The sequence below is a fragment of the Strix aluco genome, chromosome 9, assembly GCF_031877795.1.
Source record: "Strix aluco isolate bStrAlu1 chromosome 9, bStrAlu1.hap1, whole genome shotgun sequence".
NCBI lineage: Eukaryota > Metazoa > Chordata > Aves > Strigiformes > Strigidae > Strix > Strix aluco.
The window spans coordinates 30190164-30208268 of NC_133939.1; the positions used below are offsets into that span (position 1 = coordinate 30190164).

An 18105-nucleotide genomic window follows, 5' to 3' on the forward strand; every position below is an offset into this window, starting at 1 on the left:
TTTCTGGTTTTGTTCTTCACTCACCTGAGGTTGCTCCCTGGCTCTCCTGTCTTACAGGAATTTCCCCTTCTGCACATTAGGGATTTTTTTAGGATTTCAACACCTAAAGGAAGAGATGGCACAAATTAACCAACTGAAAAAACCCTAGTAATAAGTTATGGATTCATCAGGGGTTGTTTGTTTTTGTTTTGGTTGTTTTTGTTTTTTATAAGATAGTCATATTCATGAAAACCATTCTTAGACCCTGGGACATTAAAATTCATATTAGAAGATGACAAATAAAACTTTGCTAAAGAGCAGACTTATTTACTCTTAATCACCTGCTTTGGAGATTCTGCTTTTCAATCCAACACAAATGTGTTTTGAAGTCTATACTACACACAAATAAGTGACAACAATAAAATAGACAAAACAAATCCTGCTGGGAAATACAACTGCCCTCATTCAAAATTTGCAGCTTGCTCCAGCTTAGAGATTTAGAGAAAGCGAGTGCAATAAAGATAATCCGTGTATTTCCAGAATATTTATCACCGCTTCTGAGTTTCAGAAGGAAATCTGGTAAGAAACATACTTTGTACAAAGATAAGAGCATTAATATTCCTGTTATCAGGAGAACTTCTGCTTTTGGGTCATGGAGCCATTGTTCCTCTGATTTTGCTGCCTTATGTTCCCAAGGGCTTCTGAATGAGCATTCAGACAAGATGCAGTCAGCACAATGCAGATTTAGGCACTTAAACAAAAATGTGAATTGTTTTGACAGGAATTGGTGGCCCAATTTACTTTTGGGGAAGCAACTACGACATACTTAAAGTGAATACGAAGCTTCAGAGACAGATTCCTTGTATGCTGTGTTCTGCTTAAAGCTACAGTTTGCCAGTGCCAGGATTTTTAAAAAAGCAAAGCGCTCATTTGTTTTTTCAAGAAAATCTTTCATTATTTCACTGCCTAAAACAATGTCATACTTCATCTTAACGGAGAGACAGATGGTCACCAGACAGATTTTGTTCCAAAACGACAGCATCCTTCCCATGTAAGCCCAAACCAAGAACAAAAAGTTAGACTTAATTACATTCCACCACAACACAAATTTACCCAAATGAGCGGAAGGAAGAAATCTTTGCAAGAACAGCCAGTGATTACATCTGAATCTTGAAACAATCTTAAAACTTACTCTTTCCCGTGGTTTCCAACTACTTTCTACAACTCTAACAATGTTCTTTATTAAGAAAATTCTTATGATTGGTAATATTGACCAAACAGTGATGTTACTTACTACGCATTTAGTTTTAATGTGTTTTACAAAGAAACCAAGACTGCTCTGCTCTCCTGTTGGAGCACCATCCTCAGGACAGATTTCAGAGTGCCATCCAACAGGCAAACAGCATTTCTTGCCAGTGGATGCCAGAAATGGTTGAAGCCATTTCAGAACAAGTTAATGTAACCCCGAGATGCAGGGCATAAGGAACAGAGAGAAGGAAGAGGTATCCACGTGTTTCAGGAAACAGGTACTCATAAAAAAGAAATGAATCTGTGAAAGTCAGGCAATTTTGTAAGTCCAGTGAAATATATGCACCACGCATCTTTAGGTGCTTGAAGACTTTGCAGTAACAATCCACTAAAACATCACTGATGATTTCAATTATTTCTGCAGAGAAAATGCTTTTTCAATTAAAGAAGTCAGAACTCCTTATTAAGGAAAACAATTATATTTTTTTCTATTTTAAAACAACCACAGAAATATTTCGAAATTGAGAATATATAGCACAATAACCCAATTAGGCGTGGAAGCCATCACCAACCTCTCAGCAGCATTAAAAGCATCTATGAAGACAATGCCTAAATTAATATCCAGGCAGAGGAAAGCCATATGTGCCAGTTAACTGCAGCGACAGGGAGACAGGCACCAACCTGCTGCTGACAAACCCCAGAGGCCACACGTTTCCTTCCCAGCAATGACATACCCATCGCCGGTATGTGACCGGTGCCATTACCACTGCCCATGGGATGAGGAGGAAGGGGCAGGTGAGGGAGGAAGGCCGGGTGCCCGGCTGCGGCACAGGGGAGCCGCGGGCCTGCCTTCTGTGCAGGGGCTGCGCTCGGTACTCACGGGTGTTTCTGCTGGTACGTAGAGCTCCGGCACTTCCTCCGACCGGCAGACGTGTGGGCTCAGCCTGCGGCAGAGGTGTTTCCAAGCCAAGAGGGAAGGTCTGGCTAGCAGAAGCGTAACTCCCATTGCTGCCTGGGGGGTAACACCACATTAGCAACATCATTCTGCTAGGACGCTGCATTCAGTACGCTTTGAATCATGAAAATCCACTCGGTTTGGTCTTGGAAATTTATCACAAGGTCAAAAGGCTGAGTCCTGCTGCACATAAATGTTTTGTAAATCTCTATCATAATGAATTATCATTTTTGATCATATAATGGTTTGGGTTGGAAGGGACCTCAAAGCACATCCAGTGCCACCCCCTGCCCTGGGCAGGGCCACCTTCCACTAGCCCAGGTTGCCCAAAGCCCCATCCAACCTGGCCTTGAACCCTTCCAGGGAGGGGGCAGCCACAGCTTCTCTGGGCAACCTGTGCCAGGGCCTCACCACCCTCACAGGGGAGAATTTCTTCCTTCGATCTCATCTAAATCTCCCCTCTGTCAGTTTAAAACCGTTACCCCTTGTCCTATCCCTAAACCCTCTGATGAAGAGTCCCTCCCCAGCTTTTCTGTAGACCCTTTAAGTCCTCGGAGGCCACTCTAAGGTCTCCTCTAAGACATTTTATATATATATTATATATAAAGAATATAGTTTACGAATACAATATAAATAATAATACATTCTATATAAGTTTAGATATAAATTTTAACTTCACTTGCAGCTAGCATTTCCTCATCACACGCACCTCCTATCTTTTCTTGCAACCAAAGAATATTAGTAACCAGGGTGGCATAAGAATGTCTTTAATTAAATTTTAAAAAGATACACACTTTGTTAAATGAAGTTTCCTTAAAAACCGTGATAAATATTAAGGAAAAAGTGCTGTCACGGGAGACAAGGAGTGCTACAGTCACCCCAGGCCGTCAGGACAACGTCCCCAAAGCTGTATCGCATCGGCGAGCCCCCCACACTTCCAAGTCACTACCGGTAACCCCCACAATTAACACCCGTTATTGGCACAAACTGCAGCCGGCCAGTCACACCGAGCTGTGCAGAACCGCTTCCAAAACTGGGGTGAGGGGGTAAGAGATTAGGGAACACTTCTAGAAGTTAAACCAACACAGAAATGCTTTTAAAAAAGTATAACTCGGCTTGAATGCGTTAAAAAAGAACAGCACGCCAACAACTGCACCAATTCTGTGGGAGCTGGATTTTGTTTTTCCAAAGAGGAAAACCATGCGGGGAAACACGCCGGGTGGCCGGGTGCTGCACTCCTTCCCCGAGTCAAACCGCCGCCGGCAGCCCCGGAGGGAGCGCGGCCCCCGCCCGTACTCACTTGCCTCAGCCACCGGGACCCGCGCTCCCGCAGCCCGGCGGCCTCCCCTGCGCTGGGCCGCGGCACCGGCCTCCCGGGGCAGCTCCGCCGCGGGGAGCGGGCAGGCCCCGCATCGGGGAGGGCGGGCGAGGGGCCGGGACCTGCGGCGGGTAGGGGAGTAACGGCCACAACGGCCTCAGGGCCAAGAAAGGAGGGACGGGGGGGGGACGGGCACCTTCCCGCCGCCGCCACCCGGAAGTGCCGTGAAACGACCCCGCCGCCGCTACCCGGAAGCGCTCTGGGATGGCCCCGCCCCGGAAGTGCTGTGGGGCAGCCCCGCCCCCGCCCCGCTGGCGGCCTGGCCCGGAAGCGATCGCTGTGTGCTGAGTGTCCCCGGGCCCGTCCCGCCATGGCTCCTAAGGGCGGCCCCGGCGGGCGGCAGCAGTCGGAGGAGGATCTGCTCCTGCAGGATTTCAGCCGCAACCTCTCCGCCAAGTCCTCCGCGCTCTTCTTCGGCAACGCCTTCATCGTCTCCGCTATCCCCATCTGTGAGCGGCGGGGAGGCCCCGGGGGGCCCTGACAGAGGGTTGACAGGCTCTGACGGGGGGTCGACGGGCCCTGAGGGGGAGCGGTGGGCCCTGAGGGGGAACAGGGGCTTCCCGCAGCCCTCCTCAGGCTCCTGGTCTGCTGCCGGGTGCGGATCCCCGGGCTCGCCTTGCCCTGGGCCTGGCCGGCTTTAAACCGACCCCCGGTGGGATTATTTGGGCGATCCCCGTGCTGTGTTAGATCCAGTTTCCAAGCCGGTCTTGCTGGGAGTAGCGGCCAGGGCGGTTGTTCTGTGGGCTGTAAAGATGGGGGAGCTGCTGGTCTAACACTGACGTGTCAGCATCAGCACTGCCTAAGGCTGGCTGCGCTTGGGCCGAGAGGTTGATGAGGTCTCATAAGGCTCCACTCAGCCAAAAGCAAAGCACATTTCTGTGTTCACAGTATTTTTTAATGCAGTTTGAAGTCCCACCCAGGTGATTTTGCAGGAACTGGCTTTGGTCTGTCAGAGCTAAGGCCGAATTACTGAGCTAGTAAGCTGCACAGGACACATGGGGGCATTTTTTTCAGAGAGAGAAACCACTTTACATGTCTTTTTTTCTTTGTTTTAAGGGCTTTATTGGAGGATATGGCATATGGATCTTGTTCAGTCTGCAGTCCTGTATAGCGTAATGACCCTCATCAGTACCTATTTAGTAGCTTTTGCGTACAAGAACGTCAAGTTTGTTCTCAAACATAAGTAAGTTTGGTGGCTATTTGAAGTAGGATTTATTGTTAAATAATTTAACAAAACCAGTATTTACAAGTTTTTTTTAATGAATAAGAATGGCTGAAATGTTACTCTAAAAACTATTATTTCAGGCAGAAGCGTCTGCTAATTGGGTTCTGTCCTCTTTTGTAATTATGGAATAGATTAGCCTTGTCAGCTAAGTGTACAGCGAAATAGGAAAACTACCTTCATTCTCAGTGGGTATTGTCACAGATCATATTTGACTAATACTTTTAGTAATTTGATGATTACTTGTTGTCCCTTCAACTTGGTAAAGCTGTTCAGTGTCTCAGCAAAGTATTATTCTGCACTGTAAATAGAACTTCCTGTAACCCCAGGGTTTTTTATTTTCATTTTTCAACTTAAATGGTGTTTCTTACAGAGTAGCACAGAAAAGAGAAGATGCTGTTTCCAAAGAAGTTACTCGCAAGCTGTCTGAGGCAGACAATAGGAAGATGTCTCGTAAGGAGAAGGATGAAAGGTAATCCTCTTTGTTCTCCCCTGTTGTAATACTGCCTGGTATCGTTAAGGCTCTAGGTAGGATATTGGGGACTGTTGCTTGGCCATTATTTTTTTTCTTATTCTGGTAAGTAGAAGCTGTGCTGTCAGCTCTTTGTTCATATGTAAAGCCTTTTCGAGACGAGTTATCAATGAAACGTCTTAAACATTAAAACCTTTACCAATAAGGTCCTATAAGGCAACCTCTCAGTCCTCGAGGTGCAAAGCAACTTATTGTACAGCCTCCTAACAACTCTGAAGAGTAAGCATCACAGCTGTCTTCAAAAGTAAGAAAAAGCTCCTTTTCTCCAGTGCTGGACTGCGCTGCTAATCCCTGGTTGTACTTGTTACCCCTCACAGTTATAGGGGACACGTGTCAGCAGGCAGATGAACAGTACGACGGATATGATGAATCTGTCAGGAAACACTTACTGGTAGAGTAGATGCCCATTATGTACAAGACACGAGGACATCAACTGTCAGCTCTTTGGAGCAAAAAGCCACGTCTTCCCTTCGGTTGCCAGGCACGCCAGTAGCATCGAGCAGATACAAACTCACGGAAAAGTGTTGTTTGTAAAGGGCTGGGTTTGAGGTGCAGGAATCAAGCGTAAGTCACTTCAGCGTACGAGCACACAGTATATGCAGGGTTTTGCCTTTAATGAGTTAACTGGTAGTTCTTGCTGTGCTCTGTCTTTTAGAAGCTGGCTGTAACAAGCCACAGTATGTGGTTTACTACACCCCTGGGTGTCAATCTCTTCATAACGGTGGGTGTGCCTGGATATACATTGATTTAAATATGCCTGAAATGTTTCTGCTTGTTCCTAGAATTCTGTGGAAGAAAAATGAAGTTGCAGATTATGAAGCAACGACCTTTTCCATCTTCTATAACAATACTCTGTTTCTGGTCTTGGTTATCATTGCTTCATTTTTTGTGCTGAAGAACTTCAACCCCACTGTGTATCCTTTATTACCACACTTGAAAGAACTGGAGTCCTGCTCCAGTTTGTTGTTATTAGTAGCTGTATTTGTCCTGTGGGTTGTGAGGTTGCTCTGTTGATGCCTGCAGTTCAGTGTAGTACCTCAGCTTAGAAACACAGTAACAAAAGCAGAGATTACAAAAAACCCCTATCTCCCAATCACGTAAATGTTTAATGTCTGAGACGAGGTGTTTTAAGGACATCACTTGGACAATATACAGAAATTCTTACGGCTTTGCCATTTCAGTTGTGAGTGTGGAATGAGGAGGCAGCTCGTGTTCTTACCAAGGCAGGGCCTCAGTGTTAGTTGCCAGTGCTTTAACGTTAAAGGGTTGTTTAGCTTCAGTAACTTCACAAGTAAAATTTTTTGTTATTTTAAGTAAGTACTGCCAATCAGGGCCGCAAATATTAATTAAAGATCTGTGGTATTTAACAGTATTTATAACTACTTTTAAGAGAACAGGTTAAACTTTACTTGTGTCTTTAATTTTGAAGTGGAGTACATTGCAGCGTCCTGCTAACGCCTCCATTGTAAACTGTATTTTGGGTTATAATGTTGCAATTTGAAAACTCCTACTGACGGTTTCAATCCCCTGTTTTTCATCAAACTTGTACTAAATGTTCTGTACAAAAGAAGTGGTATCTTTACCAGCGTATGTCCTTAACCTTTTCCCTACAGAAACTATATTCTTTCTATCAGTGCTTCATCTGGACTGATTGCTCTGCTATCTACAGGATCCAAGTAGACAGTTTGATTTCTGTGAGCGTGTTCAACTGCCGTACAAAAGTTTAAGGGTGGAACAGAAATACTTTTTTTTTAAATAGTGTGACTGCTTGAGGGTATGGGGGGGAGGGTTTGAATCCAAAATGGTTGAATTATATTTACTTTTGGTATCTTTACATGGTATTATTCGATAACTGAATCCTTTTTTTTTACTTAGCAATGAAAGGAAATGGTGTGTGAGCAGTTAGCAAACGTAACCTTTCTGAAGCACTTCTTAGGTGTGACGGTGCTAGGGTCTGTTAGACGAGTACACTCTGAGGGGCTGCTACACAGCAGCACAAACAGCTCTGCTGAACACCTGTAACAGAATTCCCCTCAGTTTGGTGACTGAGCCAAACTCACTGATCATAAAAAGTGACAATCCACCGTTTATCACTGTAACTTGAAAAGTTTTAATAAAAAGGAGGCTTTTTCTGACATTTAATTCCTTGTATTTCTATTCTTAATTTTTTAAAAAAATGAGGATTTTCATGGGCAAGCAATGTGTGTAGGTAACTCTTTCTGCTTCCAGAAGAGAGGAACCTTCTACAAGTCAGCGTATGTATTGTTTTCATTCCAAATACTCCTCGTTTTTAAGTAACTTGAAGTCAGGACAAAACCTAACCAGTGTCTCCTAGAAAAATACTTCTGAAGTGGTCTGAATGTCTTTTTTTTTTTTTCATTCATCTCTAAAGTTGTAAATACAAAAATATTAAAAACCTGCCAGTTTTCCTGGCACAGCTTAACAAAACTGCTTTAGCTGGCTTTTCCTGATGGGTTCAGACAATCCTTTTGCTTTTTTCATGCTATCAGTGAAGCAGCTGTTATGTTAAATGCTAAGCTCTCCTGCAGTTAATGGAATTGTATTGTAGAAGTTACAGATTTTGTCATTGCAGACTTGGAACCTAAACAGGGAAGGAAGGGCAAGCTTATAATTAGATTTAATGTAACAATTACTTTGCTAATCTCTACTTCAGTAAGATTTGTATTTACGATACAGTAAAATGATTTTGAAGTGCAGGAGACAGTGTGTCTGGCTTGCCTTAGAGTATGTGGAGTTTGTAACATCTCTATTTCTGAGAAATGCAGCCAGGACACCTGATTACACAGTGCCTGCTGACTGTTAAATATTTTTCTCTTCAGTGTCCTTTGGGACTGGGGTTGGGTGAGGGTCTTCAGCCTCAACTCTCCACTGCGTAATTCACTTTGCTTGCCAGTAAAGATAGTACTATTCCTGTGCTTATATCATGAAAATTCCAGTGGTTTGGGTGCACTTTAGAGCTGCCATTGAAATTACTTTTCTGGGCAGTCATTTCACACTCTTCAAATTAACTTATTTTCCCTCAGAATATGGGGATTTTTCTTTATCGCTTCTGCCTGCTTATTCACTACCGAAAGGAGCCTTTCCATATTGCTTCTATAACTTTACTTTCCTTGGCCTATCACTTATAATAAATTATATCATTTGTACATATATTAGTCTTAAGTATTTAGCCCATGTAAACCAAATTTCTAACAAACTTCTATAAGTGGTCAGAATCAAACCCGAGGCCAAGCTGACCGCTCGGTGACAGGACTCACGCTGCTGTTTTGCTGGTCGCTGGGGATTTGCTCAGCTCCTACCAAAATGCCACCGTAGTGCAGTTCAGCCACGGGATCAGACAGTACTAACTCTTGTTTCACTTGTCAGCGTTGGCCGGGGTGAGACTGCCCTATCCGGCGGTTTACAAGGTGCCAGGTGTATTTTCCAGGAAAGCTGCAGTCTAGAGAAAAGGCATTTGAAGCAGCGCTTCGCTATTACTGTCAGTTTGCTGAGTCTTTTATTAACAGCTTTTCATCTTACCTTAGTTTTTTTGGTATTGACAGTTGCTGAGGCCTGGAGCATAGTGTGTGTCAGAATTTTTCTGGAGATAGAACTTTGCAGCGCTGACAGCCTGAAAAAAAAGCAGGTGGGTGGGTTGGTTGTGTTTCTACAGGAAGCCTAGTCTTTTTTGTGGACTCCTGCACAGAAAAGCACTGGGGGGGAGGTGGTTGTTGGGGTTTTTTTGATTTTTTTTGTTTGTTTGTTTGCTTTTAGGGTTGGTTGGTCTTTCCCCTTGCAATCCCCACTACAAGCTACACCTGCTTGTTTCAGTATAATGCTGAAAGCTAGGTTACTGCTTGGCGTCCCATTTCCACCCAAACATTAGGCAAACTGACTTTTAAGCTTTTGCACCAAGTAAGGGACAATGCCATCTCATTTTCAATTTAAAAATGTTGGGAATTAATATATTTTTATATGTTGTTGGATTCCCATGTATCTGAGAGGGGGGAAAGAAAACATTAAATTGTACCTCCAGAGGTAAGAAAAGGAACTAGTCAGCTACTGGGAAAATAATTACACTATTAAAATAATAAAGCTGTTAACTGTATAATGGTCAAAGCCTTTATGCTGCCTGTGAAGCAGATTTTAAAATACTTAAATAGTTAATTTTCACAGCTAATAGTGCAACATTAAGGGATGTGGCCCAGGGCAGTGAAAGGATATAATAGTGGGCCGTCTCCACATCAGCTACCTGGGACTGGCCAGCCCAGGGTCATTTTGGAGAGGCTGGCAACTGAGCTGCAGTGGCCAGCAGGTCGAGGGGGGGGATTCTCCCCCTCTACTCCACTCTCAGGAGACCCCCCCCTGCAGTGCTGGGTCCGGCTCTGGGGGCACCAACAGCAGAAGGACACGGACCTGCTCGAGCGGGGCCAGAGGAGGCCACGAAGATGCTCGGGGGGCTGGAGCACCCCCGCTGTGAGGACAGGCTGAGAGAGTTGGGGGGGTTCAGCTGGAGAAGAGAAGGCTCTGGGGAGACCTTAGAGCAGCCTCCCAGGACTGAAAGGGGGGAGGGACAGGACAAGGGGTAATGGGTTTAAACTGACAGAGGGGAGATTTAGATGAGATCTAAGGAAGAAATTCTCCCCTGTGAGGGTGGTGAGGCCCTGGCACAGGTTGCCCAGAGAAGCTGTGGCTGCCCCCTCCGTGGAAGGGTTCAAGGCCAGGTTGGACGGGGCTTTGGGCAACCTGGGCTAGTAGAAGGTGTCCCCCTGCCTGTGGTGGAGGGGTGGGACTGGATGGACTTTAAGGTCCTTTCCAGCCCAAACCATTCCACAACTCTGTGATTTCAGTGAACTGCCAAGAGAACATTCACAGTGTGTTTATTTCGGGCCAAAACGTTGTGTAGGACTGAGGGACAGGACATGTTTTAACTTCTAAAAGTACCTTCTCTCAGACGTGCAGCCCAGCCCTTCACTCCCCAGCTGTACCCGCTCCTCCAGCCCGTGGTCATTGTCCCTGGTTACACCTGCAGATTAGTGTTTCCCTGTGGAACAATACATATCCATTCTCAACATAAACCACTGCTGTTTCAAAATCAGTCTTGCTGTTAGTAACAGGTCTCAAAGTATAAAATTAGATGCACAAAATGCTTTTATTGTGTCCAAGCAGAAGTCAAAGTCAGACTGCATTTCTGGATATACAGCAGCTAAGTTCATTTACACATACCATAGCTCATTGGATTAAATACAGGAGAAGACAACTCAAGTGTTAGTATCCGTTCACGTGGCCCACGTGGACGCTGCACACGCTCTGCAGATACCCTGGAGTTCAGGGGACTAGGGTACGAGGGTCCTACAAACACTGTACGTAGCTGTACCCCCCAGGAAGTATGTGCCCAAAATACACCATTCGATACGAGTGAGAAATACCGAAATCAGAGGTGCGTTTTACAAAGCAAACTGGTAAAACTTGATGTGGTTCTTAAGATGGGCAAATTAAGAGACAAATGCTTACAATCAACTCCTGTAGAGGGATGAAATACTCACAGAAAACTACCTGTTTAAAACATGTCTGAAAAGTACTATGCATTTACTTATGCCCGATTCCAGAACAAGTTAAAGCAAATGTAGCCTTCCACCAAAGTACGTACCTGATTTTTTTCTGATATTTTTCAGCAGCTATATATTATATATATTTATAAGTATCTATATCCTTAAAAGCTCATGAATATTGAAATTTGCAATAGCTCTGTCTACAAGCAGGCAGAAGTAGAGGCAGGTTTCTATAGATGCAAACCCCAATATTTTATCATGGATTTCTTGGTTTAAGGTTTAAATAGAATTAGAATTTTGCAAACAGCCATTGTTTTTGTTAACCTGACATGCGTGTTCGCGTTTTCAAACTGTGCTCTTCTGGCTTGTACTGAGAAATACTTCCCAGGAGCACTCCACAGCTGAAATAGTTGTATAGTTAGGAGTTGAGCTATCTAATTTCTAACTAATTCTCTGTCTTACATCCTTTATTCAACTACAAATGAAGTCTAAAGCATATAATTCAGCATAAAAAAGAAAACAGAAAATTTGAGCTTGCCCCTTCTATCTGTTAACCTGAAGAAACTTTATAGTTGAGATTTCCCAAATGTGGTTTTATTAAAACCTTAAGTTGTATCTGGCTTTTCTGCATTGAAAAAATAGATCTGTACATCCTTCTTTAATTACCAAGTACCTGAAGGTTATAAATTATTTTTTGCTTTACAATTGTTTTTCACAGCACAAGCATGAGGTGCTAAGAGTAAAGTAAAAATTAATGAATTCAGTCGAAGGTAAGAAAATACAAGATTATTCTTGGTTAGAAGAGAGATCAACTGTGCTTTTAAATTTCACTGCAGATTAGTAGCAACAGCACACATCTCGAAGGATCCAGTGACAGTAGACACCGAGCAGCAAGCTGCTGAATGATTCTCATGACCGGATATTAATTTGGGGCTGTACTTCTGTACAGAGCACTTTTTAAACCATGCAGTCCAGGGAATTCATGCATTGCATTATGATCTGTAGTCCTTCTTGCTGTAGGGCTTGTTTCCCAGAATGTTATCTATTTCATTTACAATATGAGATGTCATCTTTGGAAGGACCTAGGGGTAGAAGAAAACCAATGTTTAATCAAGCTTCTGTTAAAGGTTTTTACAAATTTAAATCTAGACTTCATCAAATGATGTTTCCTCTGGGTTTCTGTGTGACATTTAAACATTCATCTAATACCTTTCTCCCTTAAAGGAAAAACTGCTGTAGTGTCTTTATCCTGTGAGAGAATCACAGAGGTGCTTCTAAACTTTATACACACAATATTGCTCAGCTGTGGTGGAAAGAGAGCTGGTGGCAAGAACATCAGAGGAGGCTTTTCTTGTGAAAAGCAACAGAGAATAATTAAGGTGGGTGCAAGTGCCATGTGCCCTGCAGAAGACTTAGCACAGAATTTATCACAGCATGTCCTGGAATCAGGTCACTTGTTTTTTCAGATCCATTAAACCTGCTGATACTACCCTCTTGTTGCTGGATATGGCTGTAACTACCTCACACAGTGGTAAGTCACAGTGATGCACCATAGCTTTGCCTAATTAATGTGCCTAACTAGAACTGGAAGATGCCTGAAACAAAATACAAAGTATTAAAACTGTGTTAAGAGAAGGAGGGTGCTAGTCTCAAGGTATGCTGGTGTTACCCCTGCAGGGAGCTGAGCAGTAGCTGACCCCCACCTCTGTTGAGGTGCCACCACCACCTGCACTTGCCTGGATGGCTCCGAGGTTCTCTATCAGCTGCTCGGGGTTGGAAGATCCTAGAAGGACAGAGCTCACCCCCTCGTTTCTCAGGCACCATGCTGGGAATAAAGTCACAAGATCGTCAGGAACATGGATTTCACGACATGGCATTACTCCAGATCCTAATGTTTGTCAGAGATCTATTCGAAAAATTATTTGTCTGAACCCTCACTTTACTCCTCTGGCACTACCAGGAAGACAACGTGTGGATCAGATAACAAACCACACAGCAGATCCTTCCACCATCCCACCTGACCCTGGTCCCTGGCCCAGCAGTTGTCTTAATTGTGGGGTTTGGTTTTTCCCTATCATGAATCACAAGGATTCCCCTCTTGTCTGTTTAAACCAGGGATCCTTTTACTAACAGATACGTGTGGTATTTTTCAGCCTTGGGTCTCAGCAGCACAAGGATAATTATTTCAAACAAACAACCAACCCCCCCTTTCTTTTTAAAAAGTGGATTCTCTTGTGTCTGTCAGCCCAGCTCACTGAACAACTGATGGCTTCCACCTGGGGAGAGACTGTTCAGAGAAACAGGCCAGTCAGGGTTGAACCCCCAAGGACAGCCCAAGATGCACTAGCCCTTTTGTCAATCAAAGCTTGAGGATGATGCTGGAAACAATCTTATTTTAAGTAATTTTTAATTTTGGTGCCCAAAAAAATGGTTATTTTTGTGGGAGGCTAACAGGCTGGGGTTAACCTCAAAAGCAGTACATGGCATTTTAATATCACAAAATCATTCAGGTTGGAAAAGACCCTTGGGATCATCGAGTCCAACCCTCAGCCCTACTCTACAAAGTTCTCCCCTACACCACATCCCCCAACAGCTCATCCAAATGACCCTTAAACACATCCAGGGATGGTGACTCCACTACCTCCCTGGGCAGCCTATTCCACTCTGACCACTCTTTCTGTGAAAATCTTTTTCCTAGTGTCCAGTCTAAACCTCCCCTGTTGCAGTTTAAAGCCGGTCCCTCTTGTTCTGTCACTAATTACCTGTGAGAAGAGACCAGCACCAACCTCTCTACAATGTCCTTTCAGGGAGCTGTAGAGACGGATGAGGTCTCCCCTCAGCCTTCTCCTCCCCAAACTAAACAGTCCCAGGTCCTCCAATCGCTCCTCACAGGATTTATTATCTTACAGTGTGGGTGTTTTTGTTCTTTTACTATGTCCCTGGAAATGCATCAGCTGCCTCCTAACAAGGTATTGTGTTGCCCATCTTCAGCCTTTCTCTGTTTCTGGCATTTTGTTTCATAACTCCTGGTAGTGAATAATCATTTAAATGTTTTAAATAATAAATAGATACCGCAAAGACAAAGCCATCCTTTGCCCTATCTGAAAGTTGACATATCTTTTCTGTTACCGTTCACCTAACCATCACCGACACTTCAGCAAGTCACAGCAGTACCTGTAGCTTTAGGGGTTGGTGCAAGATTTCACCTGCACCCATCTCTCAACAACCCCTAAGGCACAAACTTTCTCTCAGCACCTCAGGGCACTGCCCACGGCGCTAGGAGGTGGCCAGCTGGGTCCTGTGTTTGCAACAGCAGCGAGGAGGGAGGCACAGTGGCATTGGTCCCCGTCCCATCACCTACCGACGGCCAGCTGCGGCAGCGTGCAGCCCAGGCGCTCGGCGATGGGCGACAGGTCTTTCAGCTTCACCTGCTGCTTTCTTCCCTCCTCGCTTATGATTTTCTCTTTCAGCCACTGGTAGCACTGAAGATAAATTACATTTCAATCGACTGTTAGGTTTAATCTTTCTAAATGGAAAGTTTAAGGCAATTATAAACAGCTCTTAAATAGCCATATCCAACCCAGGAGGTAACGGAGGCTAACAAAACACTTTGCTACCCGACCAGGACATCTCCTGTGGGAGCCTGTGCCTGTATCCCTCTGGCTTTATACAACTGATGAACTCAGTTCAGAACCTGGAACCTCCTCAATTTCATTTTTGGACCACTGGATCCCATCACAGAGTGGAAAAAAAGTGAAATATTAGTCAACTTGAGAAGATTTTGACACAGCGCCCCCCCCCCCCCCCCCCAAAAAAAAAAATAGAGAACATCTAATCTTGTTCAAGATTTACTATTACCATGCAAGGTTAGAAAATTAATTAAATGAAGCTGAGATTTCAGTTTGCCCAGCTCCAGATTTGAAACTTGATTTTGCTTCACATCAATTTAATTTGGATCCCTCTCTGCAATGCTACCTGCTTAGCTAGCTTTTACCAAATACCACTAATATGTTTTATTTTGGCAAAAAAATCAGAAATGCAATGAAACACCATATTTGAAAGTGCTGCCCTTTGTAAGCAAGTCAGTGTAGACTGCGTCTTTCCTTTAAAAAGCACCAAGCTGAGCAAAAACCAACACAGGAACGTACGTCAGTCTGCTGGCACTCGTCAGGCGGCATTGGCTTTTGCCCATCAGCTGATACAGAGGCTCAAATACCATTTTGGTTGGAGTTTTTCCCAAATCTGTGACATTTTAGTGCTCTGCCATTTTTCAAACCATTAAATAACATGCCTGCCACAGGCACAATATGAGAGGAGACCCCATAACCCCCGCTAAGAATAAAATCAGGATAATCATGGAAGAAACCGAGTGTTGTGGTGACACCATAATGCTAAAACACGTTAAAGAGTTTCATGGGGTGCTGGGGACCTGCCCTGTCCGTAGGCTCCCCAGAGGGATGTTGAGGGGCTGAGGTCCCACCACGGCTCACCTCTACTCACTCACTGCCTGCTAAGCTGGTCCCAGGGAGGGGTGGGCAGAAAAATAATCTTTGAGTCTGTTTTACCCACTTCATGTGGTTAAGAGGGTTTGAAGTCACAGTAGCTGTGTTGATAAACGTCAGCTGGGAGCATCAAGAAACCCTGGGCTTGTGCCTTCTCGTTGACGGTGTCTGGTCAACGTAAGGGTGGTGGCAGCCCCCTTCTGCAGACCCCAGAGCCAGCTCGCAGCCATCACCTCTCTGTGGTGGGCAACCCGAGTGTCTTTATAACCCAGATTCTCCCGCACTTTGGAGTCTGGTTGCCAGAGAAACCGAGCTGATCTATCAATACAGCAGCACACAGGCCAGCCTTCTCATGAGGGATCTGTTTTCCTTTTGTTATTTTCCTGCCCTCACAAAAGCACTTCTCTCAAAACAGGCAACAAAATAATACCTTTAGTGCAGCCCTTGAGCTTTCAGGGACCCCGTTGCCATATTTCCCTGAGATGATCCCACAGGCTAGAGGAGACCACGTCATTGCTCCGACCCCTGCAGAGAAAACAGAGAAAGAGATTTAGGGGACTGGGAGAAATCAGAGTTGTATCAAAAATAGGATTTTTAGTTTAAAACAAAAAGGAAACAGTTGCTGCTTGTTTCTATTGCTGCTAGCAGTGACATTCAGTCAGTGTTTTCCAAGAAAATGCTGCTGATGCCCCTAAGACCAACTTACTCAACTAAAACCTTCTTGCTCCCACTGCAGCAAAGTGCCTGAACTCCTGCCAGGTACCTCCAGCACCCGCCCTGCCTTACACCACCGCATCTTCCCTGCATTGGCCCAGCTTGGCAGGGGCACCAGCTCCCACCTGGCCCCTCTCAGCCTGGTCGCTCCGGACATGGTGGCAGGAGATGCGCAAGGAGACATCAGCATCTTCTGATGTGGGGGAGAGGTGGCACCTGCACGGGCCACATGAGTCTCAGAGAGTAAGAAGCAGCCGTGGCAATTAACATTTATTTCTATCAGAGTCACGGTAAAATGTTTTTTCTTTTAGGTCGTTAGAGACTTATCTGTCCCCTTCTGATCCAGGGAAGGAGCATGCTGTTTCCGTCGAGAGCCCCAGGTCAGCCTGCTCTGTATTTCTTCCTGCAAATGAAATAGCCAAAAGGCACAGCAGTCTCAGACTCACCGATTTTGTGATATAATTCTGGCAGCTGAACCTCCACTTTCTCTCTTTGGAAAAGATGGTATTCAGCTTGCTCACACACAGGCGGTATCATGTTAAACTGCCTGGCTACGGAGTAGGCCTCCTGAGAAGAGAAATCAGTAGATAAAATAATTCATTAAGTAAAAGCATCTTGCAGGACATAACCCACCAGCCAACACTCCTTGAGTGCACAGGAGCTGACAACCTCAAGTTTCACTGTCCCTTTGCAAGGCCACGTGCCCACCTTCTGCCTCCCCCAGCCCCAAGCGGCTTCAGCGCTTTGCCAGAAGTCAGCCAAATAAAACCAAATTGAAACAAAACCCAGTTAAACGAGCCAAGACACCCAAACCACCAGATCAGCCCATCTTCTCCTAATTAACATCGGGCTCATTCTGGAACAGGTTTTAAAATTATTTTAGGGGAAAAGAGGCTGGATGGAGTAAAATACACAGATCCCCAGCCCAGAGAGACACTGGTGGCTCAGCTCGCAGCACGGCTTTCATCTGCAGCCGGGATGGAGAATTACCAAGTGTCAACACTTTCCTAAAAATTGACTTTACCATGATCTCCATAGCGCTCCAGCGCGATGTTCCCCAGTACATCGCCATGCCTTGATTTATTACATGTGTCATTGCTCGGACAATTTCTAAAGGAGAGGAAAAAAAAAGAAGTATGAGAAGTGCACAGAGGCCAATTTTTCAGCACCAAATCCTCCCAAAGCCACTTAGGAATGCCGAGTGTGCCGACAAGTCTGAGCAGCGTTGCATTAAACACTACCTCTGCTGTGTTCTCTTGCTCAAGCACACATGAAAAAGCATTATCAGTGCAAACGTAAAGACATTTATCCTGCAGTTGTTTAAAAACTGCTTTTACAAACTGGCTATTGCCTACCACCGCCTTATGATAATATTTCATTTGAATTTTGACACAAGAGGGCAGCACAGTCGAAAAATAAACTAAAAGATAAATTAAGGGTTTTTTAAAATTTGTTTACTAAAAGCATATATCTGGCCCTGTTTCTTTTTACTAGGAATATGAGGATGCTAGGGATAAAGTTACAAAACTGGATGATTGAACCCACTCCGCCAAGGGCCTCACCGCCTGCGCAAGGAGCAGGCAACACCTCTGCAAAACCCTGCACAGCTCTTTAGTGCAGCTGTCCCATGGCCCTCATTATTCTTTGGGAAGAAGAAAGCCTGCGCAGCTACACGTGTCAGGACACAATCTTTAATTTCCATCCATCAAACCTCTGCTGAGCAGCCCTGCCTTCTTGTGGGAGGGAAAAAAAGCCAGCGTAAACTTTAGTTTGCAAGAAAAGGAGAAAAAATTGTCTATCCCTGATGGTTTCCCAGGAGGTTACAGAGCCTGGCAGGATGCCTCGCTAATACTGTAAAGAAAATAGGCCCTGTTTACTGTTTGTAACTCATTTTTAAGCCTGATTTCTCTCTGGGAGCAGCCTGCTGGGTATGTGGTGGCATCTCGGGGCACCCAAGCAGTGCCCATTGCATCGTTGCTGCAGAGGAGCCAGGGATGGAGCCGGGTCCCCAGGACTGAGCAGG

The 18105-nt window shown here is 44.8% G+C and overlaps 2 protein-coding genes across 5 annotated transcripts in view; one reads left to right on the forward strand and one right to left on the reverse strand.

Moving 5' to 3' along the window:
• The first annotated feature begins 3792 nt into the window (after positions 1 to 3792).
• SSR3 (signal sequence receptor subunit 3) lies at positions 3793 to 7456 on the forward strand. Its single transcript, XM_074834392.1, has 5 exons — positions 3793 to 4009; positions 4617 to 4743; positions 5156 to 5254; positions 6097 to 6228; positions 6928 to 7456. The coding sequence occupies exons 1-5, from the start codon at positions 3871 to 3873 to the stop codon at positions 6992 to 6994; spliced, it is 564 nt and encodes a 187-aa protein (XP_074690493.1). The 5' UTR covers positions 3793 to 3870; the 3' UTR covers positions 6995 to 7456.
• A 2991-nt stretch (positions 7457 to 10447) lies between these two features.
• Positions 10448 to 18105, reverse strand: part of KCNAB1 (potassium voltage-gated channel subfamily A regulatory beta subunit 1) — an 80948-nt gene continuing 73290 nt past the window's right edge. For all 4 annotated transcript variants that reach the window (XM_074834389.1, XM_074834388.1, XM_074834390.1 and 1 more), the window contains 6 exons: positions 17107 to 17192; positions 16529 to 16649; positions 15799 to 15893; positions 14228 to 14348; positions 12603 to 12691; positions 10448 to 11948 (listed from right to left, as the gene is read on the reverse strand). In XM_074834389.1, coding sequence (XP_074690490.1) covers positions 11859 to 11948; positions 12603 to 12691; positions 14228 to 14348; positions 15799 to 15893; positions 16529 to 16649; positions 17107 to 17192 — 602 coding nt within the window. In that variant the 3' untranslated portion in view covers positions 10448 to 11858. The remainder of the gene's footprint in view (positions 11949 to 12602; positions 12692 to 14227; positions 14349 to 15798; positions 15894 to 16528; positions 16650 to 17106; positions 17193 to 18105) is intronic.